The 22,567-nt window shown below is 42.0% G+C and overlaps 2 protein-coding genes across 2 annotated transcripts in view; both read left to right on the top strand.

Moving 5' to 3' along the window:
- Window positions 1-11,613, top strand: part of LOC123247165 (oviduct-specific glycoprotein-like) — an 11,905-nt gene extending 292 nt beyond the window's left edge. Inside the window, 11 exon segments of the mRNA XM_044675967.1 lie at window positions 17-147; window positions 630-659; window positions 1,614-1,818; window positions 2,415-2,471; window positions 2,613-2,778; window positions 3,460-3,584; window positions 4,311-4,434; window positions 4,540-4,722; window positions 5,323-5,439; window positions 10,177-10,312; window positions 11,033-11,613. Coding sequence (XP_044531902.1) covers window positions 17-147; window positions 630-659; window positions 1,614-1,818; window positions 2,415-2,471; window positions 2,613-2,778; window positions 3,460-3,584; window positions 4,311-4,434; window positions 4,540-4,722; window positions 5,323-5,439; window positions 10,177-10,312; window positions 11,033-11,460 — 1,702 coding nt within the window. The 3' untranslated portion in view covers window positions 11,461-11,613.
- Window positions 11,614-13,884: 2,271 nt separating this feature from the next.
- Window positions 13,885-22,567, top strand: part of LOC123247164 (pepsin B) — a 28,077-nt gene continuing 19,394 nt past the window's right edge. Inside the window, exon 1 of the mRNA XM_044675966.1 lies at window positions 13,885-13,916. Coding sequence (XP_044531901.1) covers window positions 13,905-13,916 — 12 coding nt within the window. The 5' untranslated portion in view covers window positions 13,885-13,904. The remainder of the gene's footprint in view (window positions 13,917-22,567) is intronic.

The following is a 22,567-nucleotide window of genomic DNA, read 5'->3' as shown; positions in this document are numbered from 1 at the left end:
GGTGGGGTGGGGGGAGGGCAGGGGAGCTGCCTTGGACTTTGTGTAGGGGGCTGCTCCCGAGGGAGTTTGGGCAAATCTCGTCACTTCCTCGGGACCCAGGCTCTTCGTCTGCCAAAGGGGAATAAGAACATTAGCACTCCTACCCGCGTAAGTGTTTATGTTGGGAGGCTCAAATGAGATAATATGCATTTGATTAATTGGCAAATAAATCACTTAACCCTGTCTGCCTCAGACTTTTTATCTGTAAAATGGGCTGGAGAAGGAAATGGCAAATACTAGCAGTGTGACCCTGGGCAAGTCACTTAACCTTGTCTGCCTCAGACTTTTTATCTGTAAAATGGGCTGGAGAAGGAAATGGCAAACTACTCCAAGTATCATTGCCAAGAAAACCCCAAATGAGGTCATTGAAGAATCAAAGAATAGGCTGGCGGGAAAGGGCTTGCACAACAACAATGACTACCTTAGCTATTCTCTGTGGATGGCCATTGTTAGCCAGTCCAGCCCTCTTGTTTTAGAAGGAGGCCCCTGGGCCCCAGAGGTAGAGGCCAGCCAAGCAGGGGCTCCCAGTCCAGGCTTCTGCCTCCCCAGCTCCTGTGTGCCTGTGTAATATTTTCCTGTTTCTCCTACAGGTTTAACCCTCGCATTCCAGCTCCAGCTGGGTAAGGATCCTCTTCCCACCCCATCCTCCCCATTCCCACCCCCTGTACTCCCCCTACCCACACCCCAGTGATGACCCCTCTTAGATGGCTCAGGGCCTGCTGGGAAATACAACCCACTGAGAGGCCTTCAGGCCCTGATTTGGTCACTCAAGTTCAAGCCTTTTGGCCTCTCTTAGTTCCTGCCCCTCCTCTGCCCTCCCCAACCAGGTACCTTTTATCTATTTTTTTTCCCCATTTAAAAATTTTTTTCAGTTACACATAGAAAAAAATTTTTTGACAATTTTGACAATTGTTTTTTGTTATTTTAAAATTCAGATTTTCTTCCTTTCTTCCCTCCCTGAGGCAGTTCTACCTTGCTTGGACTTAATTTCCTTAATTGTAAAATGAGAGAATAGGCTAGTTAGTTTCAGTGACTTGCCCAAGGTCACACAACTAGGAAGTGTCTGAGACCATATTTGAACCCAGGACCTCCTGTCTCCAGACCTTACTCTTAAGCCACTGAGCCACCTAGCTGTCCCTTAATTAGTAATTAAAAAAAAAAAAACTATACCTTATCTTCTGTCTAAGAATCAATACTAAGAATTGGTTCTAAGGCAGAAGAGTAGTAAGGACTGGGTAATAAGGGTAAAGTGACTTGCCCAGGGTCACACAACTAAGAAGTATCTGAGGCCACATTTGAACCCAGGCCTGACTAGGAAGTGTCTGAGGCCACATTTGAACCCAGGCCTGACTAGGAAGTGTCTGAGGTCACATTTAAACCCAGGCCTAGCTAGGAAGTTTCTGAGGCCACATTTGAGCCCAGGCCTGGCTCTCGGTCCACCTCGCCTCCTTGCTGCCCTTCTCCCATTTCTAAAAGCCAGCTTAGTGGCACGGCTCCTCCGGGCTGTGTCCGGCCTGCTCTGGGGAGACCATCCCTTTGTGCCTTCTCCATTAATGCCCACTCTCCTGTGCCAGGGGTGGCCTTCAAACTGGTGTGCTACTTCACTAGCTGGGCCCAGTACCGCCCAGGGCCTGCCTTCGTCTTCCCCAAGGACCTGGACCCCCATCTCTGCACCCACCTGGTGTATGCCTTTGCTTCGATGCACAACAACAGGATAATCCCGGGGGAGAGGGACGATGAAGAGGAGATCTACCCACAGTTAAACAAGCTCAAGGAAAGGTCAGACGACCTCCTGTGTGGGGAGAGGGCCAGACTGGACCCTAATGAGCAGGGTGACTTGAGTGACTTTTCTTTAGATTTCAGTTTCCCCATCTGTAAAATGACAGGCTTGGCCTAGACTGTCTCTCAGGCCCCTGTTGGGTCTGGCCTTCTAGGATTCTAGAAACATCGATTCTAAGACAGAAGAACAGTAAAGGCTAGAAAATCTAGGTTAAGTGACTGGCCCAGGGTCACACAGCTGGGAAATGTCTGAGGCCAGATTTGAACCTAGGACCTCTCATCTCTAGGCTTGGCTCTCTATCCACTGAGCCACCCAGCTGCCCTGAGAGATGCCAGGGAAATTGCTGCCCCAGGATCATTCCCTTTCCACAGAAGGGAAATGTATAAATATAGGCAGAAAAAAATGGAAAAGCCAATTGATTCTCAGGAAAGCAGCTGTCTTGGGATTTGCCTATTTTCTAAGTTTGACCAGAAATGAACAAAATGATCTGGAGTCAGAATAGGATTCAAATCTTGGTTCTGCCCTTTATTTGCACCCGAGGGCAGAGAACTGAGAGCTGGCTGAGATGCCTTCTATCCCTTCTTCCCCATCACAGAAACAAGGAACTCCGAACACTGCTGTCCATCGGGGGCTGGAACTTTGGCACGAGCAGGTGAGGACGCTCCATTATCACCCCTTTGGTTTGGGGAACCGCTTGTTTATTGAGTTTCTGGCCCACCTTTGCCCACGAGCCTTTGCCTGTGCCGGTTGGCACTCCTGCAGGACCCTCCTGATTCCCAAATCTTCCCCACAGATTTACCACGATGCTCTCCACGCGCGAGAACCGGAAAACCTTCATCTCCTCAGTCATTGGCTTCTTGCGGAAGCACAGCTTTGACGGCCTTGATCTTTTCTTCCAGTACCCCACCTTTAGGGGAAGTCCCTTCCAGGACCGGGAACGGTTCTCATTCCTGATCCGAGTAAAGTCTCTCTCCTGGGGTTAGAAGGGAGAGGGAGACTCTGGGACAGGAGTGGAGATGCTCTGGGGAAGCCCTCGGAGCCTGCACATCTTTCCCATAGCCAAGGGAGGTGGGAATGGTGGTTTTTCTGACAATAAGCAAAATACTCCCAACCCCAAAGATGTTTGAGAGTGGGAGCTGTTGGGCAAGAGTCCGGCCTGCTTTCCTTCTGGCCCCTTCATGGGTATCTTCTCTCCATCCCCGTCTGCCTCCATTGCCTTTCCCTTGGAGTCTTTAACCCTGCTTGCCCCACTCTGTCTGTCCCTCCTTCCCTTGTCTCTGTCTATGCCTCTGCTTGGCCTCCTCTTCATGGTCTGTCTTCTGTGCTTGCTTCTCTCTCCCTGCCTCCCTTATGGTTCACCCCTTTTCCCCTTCCTCTCTATGCTTGCTTCTCTCCATCTGCCTCCTTCTCTCTCCCTGCCTCCCTTATGGTTCACCCCTTTTCCCCTTCCTCTCTCTGCTTGCTTCTCTCCATCTGCCTCCTTCTCTCTCCCTGCCTCCCTTATGGTTCACCCCTTTCCCCCTTCCTCCCTCTGCTTGCTTCTCTCCATCTGCCTCCTTCTCTCTCCCTGTCTCCCTTATGGTTCATGCCTTTTCCCCTTCCTCTCTCTGCTTGCTTCTCTCTCCATCTTCTTTCTCTAGGAACTCCTGCTTGCATTCCGTAAAGAGTCCAAGGCCACTGAGAAAAGCAGGCTGCTGGTCACCGCAGCTGTGTCCGGTGACTATCACATCATCAACCTTGCCTATGACGTGGCCTTCATTGCCAGGTGAGGAAGTGGGGACCCCGGCTAAGTTGGGGTATTGGAGGGTCATTTCCTCTCTGTGAGGTCTTCATCTAGATCAGATCTGAGCCCAGGCAGGCAGAGAAACTTCCAGCCTGCCCTGGTATAAGTAGGTGTGGAGTTGAAGAGGAAGGGAGATTTATCATCTACATATTGGAAGGCTTTCCCAGTGCAGTGAGATGACATGGCTTTTCATCTTGAAATTCAGCATAATCACCACCATAATCCAAAAAGCATGGGCTAGACCAGTGATTCCCAAAGTGGGCGCCACTGCCCCCTGGTGGGTGCTGCAGTAATCCAGGGAACTGGTGATGGCCACACTTTTTTTGTATTTTTTTTCTATTCTGAGTTCAATAAATAGTTTCATAATTTCCAGGGGGCGCTAAGTAATATTTTTCTGAAAAGGGGGCAGTAGGCCAAAAATAGAAAATAAAAAGTTTTGGGTGCTTATGTTGCTTGCCCAATAAGAGTAAACATTTCAAGGTGGAGAGTAATGGGAGAGATATAGGAGCTCCATAGCCAGGCAGCCGTTGGTCCAGAAAGACTTCAATGGAAGGAGAAGAATTTTAAGGGCTGTTGGAATGATAGGGAGAAAAAGTATGGCAGAAAACTTGGGCCCCCAGAATGGACTGGGAGAAAGCAGCAGAGGAACAACTTTGGGATAAAAAAATCTTCTGCCTTTTCATGTTCTTCTATAACTTTCCTTTCCAGTATTCTGGATTATATCAGCGTCTTGACTTATGACTTCCACGGAAGTTGGGATGTGGTCACAGGGCACAATAGCCCCCTGTATGGAGCACATTGGAAAAGGAATCAAGGAGACTACTTAAATTGTGTAAGAAGTCGGAAATGGGCTGTTTTCTCCTCCTGGGTCTAGGGGAATTGGTGGCACCCCTACCACCAATAAAGAATAGACAGAAATCCATTCTCACCTCTGCAGGAATTTGCCATGAAGCTGTGGGAAGAGAAGGGAGCTCCCCGAGAGAAGCTCATCATGGGGTTTCCTACCTATGGACGTACCTTTGACATCCTGAGCTCTAACAAGGGAGTAGGGGCTCCTGCTTTTGGGCCAGCATCCCCTGGGAATTATACCCAGGAATCTGGGTTATGGGCTTATTATGAGGTATTTGGGGGGGACCTTTCATGGAGGGCAAGGGGCACCTTTGGGAAAATCCTACAAGCCAGATATTTTTGTTTAATTGGGAGAGGGGGCCCTGGGGAAAGGAGTCAAGGTGATAAAAGTATGGTCTGAGACCTTGGAAATGCTGGGGATAATCTCAGTGTGTGTTTTTGAGGGTAGGGAGTGGGGAGGATGTATTCCTCCCTATGATTGGTGGGATGAGAGGAAAACATAGAGAAAAATGCTTCTAAATCTCTCCTCTCTTATCTCACAGAGCATAGAGAGAATCAGATATAGGCTGGGTATCCTTTAAAGTGCTATCTTAATGGGAGTGACCGTTGTACCTACTGGATGGGCATAATAACTGGTTACGCTCCACCTCTTGGGAAGAAGGGATAGTCTTGGGACTTTTCCTCTTCCACCTCCCTGGCACGCCAACACACATGCTTTTCTCTCCCTTCACCATATATATACCATACATGCCTAGTTAGTCTTCACCTCTCAGGGAGGATGGGTGACCCCATAGACCTTTCCTCCCTCCATACTCATCACCTCTGCCCATGCCTCTCATTCACCCTACTCTCATCTGTGCTCTGTCGACAGATCTGTCCCTTCCTCAAGAAGGCCACTGTGAAATGGGTTGATCAGCAAAGAGTCCCTTATGCCTATAAGAAGAATGACTGGGTCAGTTATGATGATACCCACAGCTTTGCTTATAAAGTAAGGACCTGACTCTTCCTTCCTCAAGGTTCTATGGGGCTCCACTTCTTGGGGACACCTAACAGGGCCCAATGTGTTCCATTTAAGATTCAATTTTTTTTTTAAATTTTTATTTTTTAGAAACATTTTCCATGGTTCCATGATTCATGTTCTTACTCTCCCCTCCACCCCCCAACCCCTCCCCCCTTAGCCAATGTGCATTTCCACTGGTAAAATTCAATTTTAAGAGTGGTTCAAAGGGATGTGTGTGTGTGTGTGTGAGAAAGAGAGACAGACAGACAGAGAGACAGAGAGAGACAGAGACAAAGAGAGTAGGGAGAGAAAGAGGAGGAGAGAGTGAGAGAAAGAGAAAGAGAGAGAGAGAGACAAAGACAGAGACAAAACAAGTAGGGAGAGGAAGAGGAGGAGAGAGAGAGAGTGAGAGAAAGAGAAAGAGAGAGACAGAGACAGAGAGAGAGGAAGAAAGAGAGAGAAAATGAGAGAGAGGAAGAAAGAGAGAGAATGAGAGAGAAAGAAATAGACAGAGGGAGAGAGACAGAGACAGAGACAAAACAAGTAGGGAGAGGAAGAGGAGGAGAGAGAATGAGAGAAAGAGAAAGAGACAGAGACAGAGAGAGAGGAAGGGAGAGAAAATGAGAGAGAGGAAGAAAAGAGAGAGAATGAGAGAGAAAGAAACAGACAAAGGGAGAGAGACAGAGACAGAGGCAAAGAGTGGGGAGAGAGAGAGACAGAGAGAAAGTCAGAGACAGAGACAAAGAGAGTGAGGAGAAGAAGAGACAGAGACTGAGACAGAGACAGAGACAGAGACAGAAACAGACACAAAATCCAAGTGAGACAGGGAGGTCAAGAATGAGGGAGACTAGAAGTAAAATGAACCCTCAATGGGAGCCTTGTGTGTGACTCTACAAGACAGCTCACCAAGCCTCTGTCTTTGAGAGAGAAAACACTCTTAAGGATGAAGAAAAGGCCTGTTAGTTTGTTGGGAAATTTCCCACCATCCTAAGTGAACTGTGTGTGTGTGTGTGTGTGTGTGTGTGTGTGTGTGTGTGTGTGTGTGAGAGAGAGACAGAGAGACAGAGAGACAGAGAGACAGACAGAGACAGACAGAGACAGAGAGATAGAGACAGAAACAGAGACAGAGAGATTGGGAGGGAAAGAGGGAGAGAGAGAGACAGAGAGAGAGGGAGGAAGAGAGAAAAAAAGGGGGAAAGGGAGAAAGAGACAGACAGACAGACAGACAGACAGACAGAGACAGAGAGAAAGCAGGCGTATTAGAGTTCCTTTGGGAAGTAAGCAGCTGTCTTTTTCATGGGATTTGGTTGGGGGGCATACAGGAAAGCTTCTGTTCTCAACCTTTGACACAACACCGATGTCTAACCTTCCTCCTTCCCCTCAATTCAAGTTTCATTCCTTTGGGTTAAGACGTTAGTTGTGAGTAGGAGCATTGTAAATACCCGGGGCCAGCACATAAAGCCATTATTAGTTATTTACGCCTCAGCATGAATTAGTGGATCTGATCCTTCCCCAGAGTTAAGATAGGTGGGAGAGCAGATTTGGCAGAAGTGGGGGAAAGAGAGACATCAGAACACAGAGCCCTGAGTAGCTGGGGAGCCCTGGGCAGGTAGGAGGCTGCTCCAGAACCCCGGCTACCTGAGGGGAAGTGAAGGAAAGGAGTACCTCGGATTTGTAGCTGGGAGGGCACGAAAGCTAGACTTTCCAGATTTCACAATTTCACGCATGCCTGGTCTTAGGCTAAGAATACTTTAAGAACCAAGATGGGCTCTTTCCTCTAGCCTCAAGGAACATTTTCCCACTGTGGCCATCCAGTGCTTTCTGCACACTGGGATGAGTGATGCTGCTTGGGCACCACCGTATTCTTTAGGACAATGGAAGAGTCTTTGGTGATATTCTGAGAGCGTCCATGGCACAGGTTGGCCAGCCTGGCAGCCTTTGGTCCTCTTTACGGATTTCCACTTAGCTTCCTCCGGTCTCCAGCATCTTCTCTTGTCTCCCATCTTGGCCCAAGCACATCAACCGCCTTTTCTGTCATAAAGGAAAGTGAATTGTGAGGTTTATAGTCAAGCAGGCAGGGGGTAGGAGCAAAGGCTAAGAGGGAGACGTGCAAACGGAGTGTTTAGGGAGTAATGCGTGCACCAGGATGTCTGGAGCAGAGGGCTGGTGTAAGGGAGTAGGGTTTGAGAAGGAGGTTTGGGCTATGTCACGGAGGGCTTAAATGCAGGCTTCAGTGTTTCAGCTTTATCCTGGAGGCAGTGGGGAGTCACTGAAGGTTTTTGAGCTCCTGCTCTCCTACCTGTCTAGCCTTGAGAAAGGATTGGATCTGCTAATTCATGGTAAGGCGTCTTAAATACTAATGATTAAGACACGTCCAGTCCCCCTTAAAAGCCTAAACTTTACTGTGTGACATAGATCCTATATTATCCAAAGCTATGACAGCAGAGCTTGGGCTGAGAACCCAGGGACACCCTCCCCCTCCCCCCCCCCAGGTCAACTGCATGACATGATGAGGCATTAGAATGGATGCTGTAAAGATTAACCTTTGTAAGCTATCTTTTGGTATACCTTTTCCCCTTGCTGTTAACATTAATAATAGCTAGTATTTAAATAGAACTTTTAAGGGTTGCAAAATATTTTGCACATTTTATCTCATTTAGTCCTTTTAACAACCCTATGTGGTAGCACTATTATTGTTCCCATTTTACAGATGAGAAAATTGAGGCTAAGAGAGGTCAAGTGACTTGCCCAGGGTGTCACAGCTAGGAAGTATCTGAATCAAGATTTGAACTCAGGTCTTCCTGACTCTAGGTCCAACACTCTTCCACCTAGCTTCTTCCTGGTTGTCTGTGGGATCAAGTCTAAACTATTAAACATTGCTAGTTTCTATGAAACTGGAAAGATTTAAAATATAATCCTGGCAACAGGAGCAACCTAAACAATTATAGCAGAAGCCCTTCACTGGCAGATTGGACCTTAGATATTGCATATTTCATGATCACTCATGAAACCAAGAAAAATACAGATGGCCCCTAGTCCCATAAGACCTCCTTCTTCTATGCTGATAGCCTTGGGGTGGCAGAAAAGAGAGTGAAGGGTTCTAAGAATTACATAGGAATTTCTCTTTAGGTACTATTGAATATGAGACCTTGGCTGATGATAAGATCCCAGTACTTTGTACTATTTTTTAGCCCCCTTCTCCCCCCGCCAAATTGATATGGTAAAGTAAAACAAAATCCTAGAGATTCAGTTCTTTCTTTCTTTCTTTCTTTCTTTCTTTCTTTCTTTCTTTCTTTCTTTCTTTCTTTCTTTCTTTCTTTCTTTCTTTCTTCCTCCTTCCCTCCTTTCCTCTCTCTCTCTCTCTCTCTCTCTCTCTCTCTCTCTCTCTCTCTCTCCCTCCTTCCAATGAAATCAGCCTAGTTATTACTTTCAGATAAACTAATAGTTGTCTGGCCTTTCCACTGAGTTCATCCATCAGTTCTTCTCTCTGGAACAGGCTGTGCGGATGACCCAGGTCAGAAATGAACTAGAAAAAAGAGAATATATTGGGACAGGTCTGGAGATTTGCACAGTGAAATTTAGTAACAATAATCTCCTCCCTGTTGCAAAGGCCCATCTGTTTTGAGGGAGGAAAGAAAGATTTATAGGTCATAGGTGAGAATGATCTCATTATTGAAAGAATATTGAGTTTGAGGTAGAGTATTCATGTTCAGGAGACAGTTGGAGGTAGAGAACTATAAAAGAGTTGAGGACAGACATGACAATCTGGGAGTCATCTATGTGGCAGACATAGATGAAGCTATGAAAAGGGAGAAAGTGTAGAATGAGAAGATTAAAGGGTTTTGGAGTATGTCTGCATTTCACAGACAAAAGTTTCCTGGAGTTGGAAGGAATCTTAGTGATCACATATCAAAGAGTCATAGAGTGAGCATTGGGTTGGACCTCAGAGGCCATCTAGTTCAACCCTCTCATTTTACTGAGAAGGAAGCTGATAACCCAAATGGTAAGTGGTAGAACTGGGATTCAAACTTAGTTTGACTCCAAATCTAATGGGTTTCTCTGCCTCATTGTGTCATTCTTTGTACCAAAATAATTTACCAACCAGGGAAGTGACACCCAGAGAGGTTAATTAGTCCAAGTCATATTGCTAATGAATCCTAGGACCAATATTAGACCTTGGTTAGGTCTTCTGACTAGTCTGGCATTTTATTTTGGACTGGACCTGTGATTTCATTGCTGTAAGAAGTTCTCAGCTAGGAAGTCCCTCTACCAAAATATAGAGGCACCCTCTCATCTTAGAGAGTTATGTGATTTATTCAGGGTCCCACAACCAAAATGTGTGTCCCAGGTGGAATTTGAGTCCAAATCTTCCTGACTTAGTGAGGTGATGGTGTTTAGATTGCTTTAGAAAGTAATCTTCAGAAGACTGAGACAGGGAAAAGAAACTATGACTTATCCTTGTCCCATGGGAGAGGAGGATGAAAAGTTTTCTTGAGTATCAAACTTGCCTTCAAGATCATATTCACTGTTCCACCTGACCACAAGAGGAGAGGGTGGCTCACTGGCTGCTCTCTTAGAGTTCTCATGGGTTGGTGGTCTCCTCAGCAGCCTGAGAGCTCCCAAAGGTCAGAAACTGTGTCTCCTCCTTCCTTTGTTTCTTCCATAGCACCCAACCTGGATGGTGCTTGGAACAGTGAGCCCGCTAACAGTCATTTACTTTCACAGGCATGGTTCATAAGGGAAAAACAATATGGAGGAGCCATGGTGTGGTCCTTGGATCTGGATGACTTCAGGGGCTCTTTCTGCGGGCAGGGCCCCTTTCCCCTCGTTAATACGTTAAAGGACCTCTTGACTGAGAGCAGTAAGTTAAAGGGAACTTGGGCCAAGTCCTGTTCAGGCCCTAGGGTGTAGGAACCCCAGGCCTCTTGACCTGAGTCTTGCAGCAGACAAGCAATGGGTCATATCTTTGGCTTGGGGCTAGAGTTGGGATTGAGAGTTGGAGCTACTGGAAAGAAGGTTGGAGGTCATCCTAGTCTACTTGCCGTATTTTATAGATGAGGAGACCAAGGCCCAGAGGAGTCAAGCACTCACCTAAATTTATACAGTCAGGGGAAGGGCCAGAACTAGAATCTAGACCTTCTGACTCTTAGGCTATGGCTTTTTCCATTCTGACAAGGAATTTCATTTGTCCAGTGCCCTGCAAAGCATGAGGACTCAGGAAGTGTTTATTCAGGGCTTCAGAATACTTTGTGTAAGGGCCTCATTCACCCATGAGGACAAAGAGAACCTTGTTGAAGTTTTAGCCAGATTGGCTTTGATAGCTTTCAGTTAAGTACAAAGGATAGAAGTTCAGCTGGACAGTTGGGTGCTTTTAAAAGTGAGAAGATGTCCTCTAAGTCAAGCATAGCTCAGTGAGAGCCATTTTCAAATGCCCCTGGGGTAAGAGAATGCAGACTAGGAATGGGAAGGGCAAATTCCTTAAAGGCTAAGAAGCACAATCTCTAGCAGACTTGGTGGGAGTTTGGGGAAGGGGGGAGATCAGAAACAGGATTCCAACCAACTCTTTATGCCCTTATTCTAGAGTCCCACTCAACTCCTCCACCTCCAACGAACCTCCAGACTCCTCTTGCTGTTTCTACTTTGACCCCTGAAAGGAAGACTTCTCCCCTTCAAGAAACGCCAGGACCCCTTACTGCCACCCCCTACAATTTGGAGGTGACTCCAACATCTTACCTTGATTCCAGCACTCAGGATACACTCAAGCTGAACTTTATTACCCAGGGGCTGAAGAAGACCTCCTCAGCTCCTGGATATACCACTGCTCCACCCGTTGGCAACAGCCCTCCCCAGGACACCCACACCTTGCAAGCGAGCACCCAGGTTCCTGGTAACCCCACCACTCTCCATGTAGATAGGAGCAGTCCCCCTATTAACTCCACTGTCCCTTCTAACAATTTTCCCATCTCCAAACCAGTAACCCCAACTACAAACCAGAATACTTCTCTGTAGATACAGAAAAAGAACCTGTGGTACCCAGAGAGAGAAGGAAAAACTCTGGGCCTTCTGGAGCTGCAAGTGTTGGACAAGTCTCATTTGTTAGAATAGAGACACGAGGCACCTGAGCTCATATTTTCAAAACATGGGTTTTTTTTTTTGATTAATAAAACAGATGAATTTAAGAATTCTGTCTCTGTCTCCCTGTTGTCACAACATAACAATAGCAAATCGTTTATGTCAGTGGTTCCCAAACTTTTTTGGCCTACCACCCCCTTTCCAGAAAAAATATTACTTAGCCCCCTGGAAATCAATTTTTAAAAAATTTTAATAGCAATTAATAGGAAAGATAAATGCATCTGTGGCCATCACCACTCTCCTGGATTGCTGCAGCACCCACCAGGGGGCGGTGGTGCCCACTTTGGGAATCACTGATTTATGTGATGATTACTATGTTCCAAGCATCTGTGCTATGCTATTTACAATTATTATCTCATTTTTTTTCCCCTCATAACAATCCTGGGAGATAGATGCTGCTATTATCCCCTTTTCACAGATGAGGAAACTGAGGTAAACAAGTGGCATGCCAAGGATCACATAGTTAGAAAGTGTCTGAGGCCAGATTTATTTATTTATTTATTTGCTTGCTCATTTATTTATTTATTTATTTATTTATTTATTTATTTGTTTGTTTATTTGTTTGTTTGTTTGTTTATTTATTTATTTTTTAAAAACCTTACCTTCCATCTTGGAGTCAATACTGTGTATTGGCTCCAAGGCAGAAGAGTGGTAAGGGTAGGCAATGGGGGTCAAATGACTTGCCCAGGGTCACACAGCTGAGGCCAGATTTAAACTCAGTTTTCTTGAATTCAGGCACTGATATTCTATCCACTGTGCTACCTCTCTGCTCCTACCCAAGGAAAAACTCAAAGACCTCCAGTGGCTCAGTTTTGTCCAGAATAAAATACTAACTTCTCACTTTGGTATTTAAATCTTTTATCATCTGGTTCCAGCTTACAGAACTACTCTACAAAATTCCTTATCCCTGCCAGACTGGTCTACCTTCCTTTACCCCAAATCCCACATGTCATGCCTTTGTAAAGGCCATCTTCCCTGCCTGGAATGCAATTCTTTCCTTGATTCTGATGCTTAAAATTCTTAGTTCCCTTCAAGAGTCAGTTGCCACCTGCAATAGGAATCTTTACTAGCCATTTCTTGTTAGTGCTGTCTCTTTCCTCTTCAAATGATTATGCAGAAACACACCTGTTTTTAAACAGCTTCTAAGATGTCTTGTATCTGAAATATATAGAGAACTTTGTCAGTATGATAAGAACGAGAGACATTCCTCAGCTGGTCAATGAGCAAAAGATTTGAACAATTTTCAGATGAAGAAATCAAGGCCATATATAAATGCATGAAAAAAAATGCTCTAAATCACTAAAACCCTGCAAAGATTGTTTTCCAAGGAGATCAGGGAAAGAGGAAAAGAACTCATACGTTCCAAGACATCTGTAGCAGTTCTCTTTGTGGTGTCAAGGAATTGGAAACTGAGGGATGCCCACCAATCGGGGAATGGCTAAACCAATTGATGTGGGAGAAACACACCCAAGTTTGTAGCAGGGTCTCACCCCAAGAATGGGAAACTCAAAACTCCATTTAATCCAGAGAATTTTATTCTAAGTAGAGTATATGCCTCTGGGTGGCATCATGACCTAATAGCTGGTGGAATAGTCTCTGGGGGCTAATGAGGTAGCCCCCAGCCTCTTTGGAGCTTGATAGTGTGGAGCAGCAGCTCTGCTCTAGGGGGGGCAGCTTCCTCTGAGGAGTGGAGCTACCACTCCCTATGGATCAGGGTTGGCATCCTAACTGGGGTCTGGCAGAGCTTGGCATCTCCCTTTCCAAACTCCGGTGGAGGTATGCTTTGGGGTTTGTTGCCAAAGGGAATAAGGAGCTTGTGCAAGATTGGGGGATTCTTCTGGAATGCCAGAGTTCCCAGCGAGCAGGTTCCATGTTCCTCCATTGTCCAACTTGTCATCATTTGTCAGGGAGAGGTCTTGCTGCCCTTCCGGAGTGGGAACATGGGGAGGGGATGTGGTACACTGGAGGACCATTATAGGTAATTAATTATTTTTAGAACAATATAAGCAATTAATAAAAGAGAGTGGGTACAAGGCTGATGCCTAGCAGAGAATGTGACAGATCTAGTACACAGAATGGATAATTGAACAATCTACAATTCATGTTTGAATAATGCTGAAACAACAGGTTTTGCAGTTGATGTTTAACTAGTGCTAACTAGTGAGAAATGCAAGATTTCCAAATATGTTCCTGCTACTGCCCCCTTACCGCCCACTGTCGGTCCACATCAAAATTGTGGTACATGGTGGCGATGGGATACCACTGAGCCGTAAGAAACGAACAAGCTAAAAATTTGTAAAAGTAGGAAAACCACACTGGAAATGAACAGTGAGGTGAGTAGAACCAAGAAAACATTATACACAGAATTAATCCTGGAAGAATAAAAACATTTTTTTAAGTTTTACCTTTATTTTTTATTTTAATTTTTAATTTTAATTTTGAGTATTTCCCCCTAGTTACATATTTCATGTTCTTTCCCTCTCCCCCAAACCCCCCCTAGCCGATGCACAATTGGAAGAATAAATTGTGAATGTTACCTCCAAACAGTGATCTGAGAGATGAAAACAAGAAAGACTTAATTTATAGGAACATGTTGGTCTCTCAGACAATATCATACATAATACAGGGAGGATGGGGAGGGGAGGGGACACTTGGGGATGGGATTTATTATGTAGATATGAAGAAAAATAAGTTTAACATATAAAGGATTTGTGGTTTCATTTATGTACGGTCTTCTTTTTCTTTGTATATGGACATGCTTGTTTTATTTGGTTTTGAAAAAAAAATTCTCCCCCACCCCTCCCAAAAAAGACATTTAATTTAAATGTTATATACTGTTAAAATGTAAATTTCCAGAAGCCAGGGATTTTTGGGTTATTGTCTATCTATTTTGCCTCCTTATCCAAAGCAGGACGTTTGATGGATTAGATCTGAATGAACCCAATTCTCCCTTTGCTTTGCTGCTTTCCACAATTTAGTTCTTCCCCAAGTAATGACAGAATGATTATCCATCTGCAGTTCAGCCCTCCCCCAGGAGATGGTGCTTGTCCCTTTTCCCAGAAGAATTGTTCTCTAACCAGATCTGTATGGAAAAAGGCTCTGAGAATGTTATTTTCCATAGGTTGTGTAAACACATTCCTTTTATTCTTATACCCATGACCCAACTCTTCAAGTTTGGGGCTTCCAAAGATTGGAGCAATTTATAAAAATGTCATACAGTACAAGACCAACCCACATCACCAGAGACTTCCTGCCATATTGGTATAGGATCATTAGCCATCCAATCAGATCTGAATTCATCTGATTATTTTATCAGCTAAGCCATATCCCTCCATCTTTTCCACAAGAATATGAAAAGATTCTTTATCAAAAACGTTACTAACAAATCTGGCCTAAGACACTTCCTAGCTGTGTGGCCCTGGGCAAGGCACTCAACCCCCATTATTTAGTCCTTACTACCCTTCTGCCTTGGGACCAATATACAGTATTGATTCTAAGATGGAAGGTAAGGGTTAAAAAAAAAGCAGTGCTAAAATCCAGGTAAACTGTATTTAGAGCATTTTCCTCAAGTACAAGTTTAGTAATACTGTTAAAAAAAAGGAAATGAAATTAATTTGGCATGACCTGTTCTTGATGAAGTCATGCTGGTTCTTTATAATTTCTGTCATTCACCTCTCAATTTTATTATTATTTTTAATAATTTTTTATTGATAAGTTTTGTTTCTTACATCATTAAGGTTATCCCAAATATTCTCTTCTCTCCCTCTCCCAGAGACCCATTCTATATAACCAATATTTTTAAATTTTTTACTTAAACTTTTACTTAAACTTTTTTTACTTAAATTTTTAAATTTAAAATTTTTTAGTTTTAAATTTCTACAACCCCTTCAATATTGACTATTGCTGTTTTTTTAGTCAATTTTGCCAATTTACAAGATATGAGTTAAATTTTAGGGTTGTTTTGATTTGTATCTCTTATTATTAGTGATTTGGAGCATTTTTTTCCTGTACCTGTAAGTACTTATTGGTTCTTTTGATAACTATTTATATCCTTAAAACACTTACCTAACAAACACATACATACATGACTAAATATCTATAATATATAAATTGTTATATATGTGTTTATATATGTGTGCATTTGTCTATCTATCTATCTATCTATCTATCTATCTATCTATCTATCTATCTATTCATCCATCCATCCATCGATCTATTTATCTATCTACTTACCTACCTACCTACCTATATAGTTTGTATATTTAGATATCAAATCAATCAATCTATCTATCTATCTATCTATCTATCTATCTATCTACCTACCTATATAGTTTATATATTTAGATACCAAATCTATCTATTTATCTATCTATCTATCTATCTATCTATCTATCTATCTATCTATCTGTCTATCCATTTATTCATCCATCCATCCATCCATCGATCTATCTACCTACCTATATAGTTTATATATTTAGACACCAAATCTACCTATCTGTCTATCTGTCTATCTATCTATCTATCTATCTATCTATCTATCTATCTATCTATCTACCTATCTATTCATCCATCCAACCATCCATCCATCCATCCATCTATCTATCTACCTACCTATATAGTTTATATATTTAGATACCAAAACTATCTATCTGTCTGTCTATCTATCTATCTATCTATCTATCTATCTATCTATCTATCTATCTATTCATCCATCCATCCATCCATCCATCTATCTATCTACCCACCTATATAGTTTATATATTTAGATACCAAATCTACCTATCTGTCTATCTGTCTGTCTATCTATCTATCTATCTATCTATCTATCTATCTATCTATCTATTCATTCATCCATACATCCATACATCCATACATCCATACATCCATCCATTAATCTATCTATCTACCTATCTACCTATATAGTTTATATATTTAGATACCAAACCTTTATCAGAGAAATTTGATAGAAAGATTTTATCTCATTCAACCATTTTCTTTCTAGGTGTATTATTTTTTTCCTGTGCAGGAGCTTTTTAATTTCAAGTAATCAAAGTTATCTGTTTTGTATTTTGTAAGTGCCAATGTTTCTTGTTTGGTTAATACTCCATCTCCTACCCATAGCTGTGAGTGGTATATGTATGATCCACTTCTTTTCTATTTTTTAATAGTCTGAATTTTAATATTAAGATAGCTTATCTATTTAGAATGTACCGTGGAACGTGGTATAAGGTATTGGTCTATGCCTAAGTTCTTCCAGGCTGCTCTCCAGTTTTCCTAGCAGTTTTTATCAAAGCTTTTCCCTAGGTCACTTATGTTTTCTGCCTTATCAAACATTGGGTCATTGAGTTCCATTGTTTCTGAATCTACCTTGTTGAGTCTGTTAGTTGATCTTTCTATTCTTTAACCAATGTCAGATAGTTTTTGAATGGATAATTAATTTATGAAATTATAAAACAGGGATAGGCAAGCACAATTCTTTGGGTGTTTGCCAGGAAAGGTCATAATAGCAGCAGGAAATGAGACTGTAGTTACTCTCTAATGATAACTCCAGAGGGCATAGAGGCAAAAAGTACCGCAGTGGAAGGGGCACAGAAGCAGGTGTTGCTGGGGTAGGGATGGGTCGGTGAAGGAAGGTAGATAGCAGGAGCAAGAGAATGGGGAGAGGAGAGGCAGAGAGTATCACTCCTAGAATCATAAATTAGAATTGAGAGTACGAAGCACGAGGGGCCTGTAAAGAGCTTGGGGGACAGGAGAAGGAGTTTTAAGTTTCATTTTTATAGGGATTTGGGGGTAACAGCTCAATTCTTGTTTGTGCTAACTTGGGGTTAATATTCATGAACATATATAAGTCATTTCATAGTTGTCACTAAATTTTTCCCCCCTAAACCTTACTTTTCATCCTAGAATCAATACTGTGTATTGAGGCATAAAAGAGGTAAGGGCTAGGCAATGGGGGTTAAGTGCCTTGGCCAAGGTCACACTTCTAGGAAGTATATGAGGCTAGATTTGAACCCAGGACCTCCCATCTCTGAGTCCAGTTCTCAATCCATTGAGCCACCTAGCTGCTCCCTCAAGATACAATTTTAATACAGTTTTGATGACTGTTCTTTTATAATATGGTCTGAGGTCTGAAAGTGCTAGTCCTCTTTTATCCCAACTTCTTTTCATCATTTCTTTGGATATTCTAGACCAGTGATGGGTAAACTTTTTACAGAGGGGGCCAAAGGAAAGGAAATGCTCCTCTGTCAGTCTGTTTCTAAGGCAACTCTTTCGAAGTTTCATTGTATTGTATCCTACTCATTGTATTCACCAGGTTAGGAATAATGTGAGCTGATGGATAGAACATTTCAGGGGGGCGCATCTGGCCCATGGGCTGTAGTTTGCCCATCACTGCTCTAGGTCATTTGTTTCTCCAAATGAGTTTTGTTATTATTTTATCAAGGTCTATAAAATATTCCCTTAATAATTTGATTTGCATATCATTAAAAGTGTAAATTAATTTTCATAGTTTTGAAATTTTTAGTATATCGGCAGGACCTAGCCATGGACACTGAGTATCTCTCCAACTGCTTAAGCTGTTCTCTATATCTTTAAGGACCTTTTTGAGATTGAATCTCTACAAGTCTTTTGTGTGCTTTGATAGGTTAATTCTCAAATATTTTATACATTTCATAGTTATTTGGAATGGCATTTCCTTCCTGTCATTTCTGCTTTGATTTTATGATTGCCATTAGAAATGCTATTGACTTTTGAGGGCTTATTTTGTAGCCTGCACCTTTGCTGAAACTATTGTCTCAATTAGTATAGCATTGTGCCATCAATAAACAGGGATGGTTTTATCTCTGCATGTTTTTATGTCTTAATTCTTTCTCTTGTTTAGTTTCTGTTCTTTGAATTTCTAGAACTATATAAAATAGAGAGAGTAAGCATCTTTACTTCATTCTTATGTTTACTGGAAAAGGTTGTAGGGTATCCCTATTTCTTATAACCCTTGTTTTTATTTTTAAATAGGTGCTTTTTATTATATTAAAGATTATTCTATGTCTATTTTGGGGAAAGTTTTTAGCATAAAAGAGTTTTCTATTTTTCTATATTTCTTTTTTTCTATTTTCCTAATGTATGTTTGTATAAACATAATTTTACCCTGACGGGTGAAATTTAGCTCTCTCAGAAATTTTGGCATGTTGTTTTAATATTGTCATTTTCTTCTACATAATTATTAATTATTTTTATGATTTATTTTTTGACTTGTTCATCATTTAGGATTTTATTGTTGTCACTAATTTCATCTGCTGTTCCCAAACCAATTACTCTTTTTATTGTGTCATGGTTTGTAAGGCACATATTAAGTATTTTACATTTGTTTGTGATATCTTTGTGCCTTAGGACATGGTCAGTTTTGGTAAAACCTCCATGTGGTGCTGAGAAATAGGTGAATTCTTTTTGAGTATCATTTAGATTTGTTGTTTTTCATTCACTTCAGTCATGTTGGAGTCTCTTTGATCCCATTTGGGATTTAAAAAAATTTTTGTTTTTATTTTCCTGCAAAACACACTTTCACATTGGTCATTGTTGTAAGAGCACACTCATATATAACCAGAAACCCAAAATAAAGCCATAAATACACTGATGTGAAAGATATTATGCTTTGATTCACATCCATCTGATGCCAACAATTTTTCCTGTGGAGGTGGATTGTATTCCCCATCTCTCTTGGGATTGTTCCTGTAAGAAATAAAATTAATATAGAGTGATAAAATTAAAAATATCATGGTTTCAAAGGGTTTATTGAAAGCCATTTAGAAAAATGAAGCCACGTGCCGGTTGAGTTATTTTAAAGGGACCCACCATTTACTTGCTCCTTCCATCCTTGCTTGGCTCCATGATCACAAAAAAGAGGAAATACCAATCCAGTCTTTATACTTTTCTCTACATTACTATGCTTCCTGTATACGTGATTTTGCAATAGGAATCATGGCAAATGTAGTTTGAAAGAGATCTAAATGTCCACAGGAAGTTTAGACCAGGGACCTCAAAATTAGTTCAAGGACTCCCAAATTTCCAGTATCACATCCCAGAGCATTGCATTGCAGAGAGTAGTCAAATTTTCAGTTGATCATCACATAATATTGCTATTAGCATGTACAATGTTCTCCTAGTTCTGCTTATTTAGCTCTACATTAATTCATGTAGATCTTTCCAGCTTTTTCTGAAATCTTCTTGCTAATCATTTTTTATAGTAAAATAGTATTCCATCTCCAGCATGTACCACAATTCATCCAGCCATTCTCCAATTGACAGATAATCTCCTCAATTTCCAAATTCTTTGCCACTACAAAAAGAGCTGACATATATATATTTGTAGATGTAGGTCCCTTCCTCTTTTTTTATGATCTCTTTGGGATGAAGACCCAGGAGTGGTATTACAGGATCAAAGGATATGAACAGTTTTATAGTCCTTTAGACATAACTCTACCCATTTGGGATTTTCTTGGCAAAGATGTCAGAATGTTTCTACTCTCCTCATCTTTCAGGTCACATCTACCCTATGCCCTTAAAATTTTTCTAACTTGTATAATAGTTTTGTTCAGTCATTTCCAACTTTTTGCGACCCCTTTGTGGGTCACAAAGATCTTGGCATAAGGTATTCAATTTCCTTCCCCAGCTCATTTTACAGATGAGGAACCTGAGGCAAATAGGATGAAGTGACTTGCCCAGGGTCATACAGCTACTAAGTGTCTGAGGCCAGGTTTGAACTTAGAAGATGAGTCTTCATGATTCCAGGTCTGGTCCTCTACCTACAATGACACCTAGCTGGCCTAGGTCCTATAAATCTTTTAACTTGTTTAGTTTATATTTTGTTTTATTCTCTTTCTGTTAGACTTGAAGTCTCCTTCCCTATTATATCTACTTGTAGCTCAGGTGAGTCTCCATTATAAATTTAGATGATAAGGCATTTTGAGCATATAAATTTATCATCCATATTGGTTTATTGTCCATGTTTCCTTTTAAAATAACGTGATTTCCTTGTTTATCCCTATTTAGTTTTTGAAAGTTTGCTTTTGCTTTGTCAGTTATCATGATTGCAATATCTGCTTTTTTGGATTCACTTGATGAAAGTGCATCCTCTCATCCCCCACCATCTAGATCATCCTTCATTTTGAACCATTCACAAAGAGTGTACTGTAGTTTCATGTTCTCTTTACGTTTTACAAGGCTTTCCATCTCATTAAGTATTGGATAGTTTTCCTTTGTTTCTCAGTATTTATTCATAGATGTCTAAACTCATTTATTAGACTTGGAGGCTATATCTTCTATAATGTTTTCACCTTTCATATATCAACTTTCTGAGATCTTTGGTAACTTCAGTCTTTCCTCTTTCTCTCTCCTCAACTTATTTTCCCTTGTTATTCACTTTCTGACTCTCTCCTCTTTGATGATGATTTCCTTTAGGGCTGGATCTTAAAGCATCTCAGCATCCTCTAACACTTCAATGTACAAATCAACTGCCTTGGTCTTTGTCCCAGTGGACTTTTGGATGGGCAGAAATGGTTCTAGTTTGATGCTGAGCTCTTTCCCTCAGGTTTAGTGTAGTACTGTACCCCCTTTCCTCCCACTGTCTCTGTGTCTTATTCTTTGGTCCTCCTTTCTCTGATGTTGCTAGCAGTTCAGAGTGTTGAAGCACTGGTGCTTTGTAGTCTGGATCCCCAACATTTTGGGAAGAAGGGTATATGGAGTACGATATTGAGTTCTATTTCGAGCCCAAGTGTGTATCGTGCTCTTTTCCCTCTGTTTTTCTGCAGTCCTACAAAGATATTTGCAGTACAGACCATTGCTGGCCATGGCACTGCCTGTCTCTTGCAACCCTCTTGAGTTTTTCCACCTGGAGAGCTAGTGTGATACTATTTAACTGTATGGGTCCAGCTGTCCTCTGGGCTTGGGATCCTTGCTCAGCACTGGCTATCTGTAATGGTCTGAGCAAACTTCTATAGCTTGGGGGGCAGGATGTGGGTTTGGTTTTTGCTGCAAGCTTGTATATTGGGTCCTTGGGTTAACCAGTAATGTTATGAGGTGGGGCAGGGCTGTTAATAAGTTTAGGATTAGCATCAGTTCATAGTTTAAAAAAATTTTTTTTTCTTTCCAGGCCACCATTACAGCTGAAATTGCTTTATCTTTGATACATAATTTCTGTTTTGGAGAGGTTTGAAAGGTTGAGGGGATCAGAAAAAATTGTTTATTCCTCCATCTTATTGCTCCTATGATCCAGACTATCCATTTCTTTAAAGCTTGATTGTAGGATTTTCTTTTTTCTGCTTCTGAGACACTCCAAGCTGCTAGCCTAGCCTGGGGACTGAATCTAAGATAATTCTGGGAGTTTCATCATTAGTGGCTTAGCTCAAAGCCCTGCACACTAAGTCTAAATTCCTGGCTTTTTTGGAAGACCCCCTCTTTCAACCCCCACAATGTACACCTGGAATTTGTCCTAGAGCTGAGTTTGTGATCAACTGTGAGTGTCCTCATACTCCTGGTTTTGCTCAGGGTTTGGATGCTAAGTCTGTTATCATGGTCTACCTCTATTCCATAGTTCCTTCCTTGATCACTTGTGTATAGGTGGAATTTGTGATTTTGAGCTTGCAAGATGATGCACTATAGTTTCTCTCTATTTCTTAACCACTCTTTGGTCAATGCTTCTTATAACACTGTTGGAGTAGTCATGAAGAAGAACTGGACTGGACTGCTTCCTCCTATACCACCATCTTGGCTGGTTTCCCATCTTACCTATACTTCCTCTTACCCTTCGAAATATTCTTTTCCCAGATTTCCAATTTATTCCAGACTCTTTCCAGATTCCTCCTCCTCCTCCTCCTCCTTCTTCTTCCCTCCTCCTCCTTCTCCTCCTTCTTCTTCTTCTTTCCTCCTCCTCCTCCCCTTCCTCCTCTTCCTCCTCCTCCTCCTCCTTCTCCTCCTCCTCCTCCTCCTCCTC

Source organism: Gracilinanus agilis, chromosome 4 (genome assembly GCF_016433145.1).
Source record: "Gracilinanus agilis isolate LMUSP501 chromosome 4, AgileGrace, whole genome shotgun sequence".
In the NCBI taxonomy this organism is placed as follows: Eukaryota; Metazoa; Chordata; class Mammalia; order Didelphimorphia; family Didelphidae; genus Gracilinanus; species Gracilinanus agilis.
The sequence above is the reverse complement of the archived record's forward strand: the minus strand, read 5'-3'. Positions and strand labels throughout refer to the sequence as shown.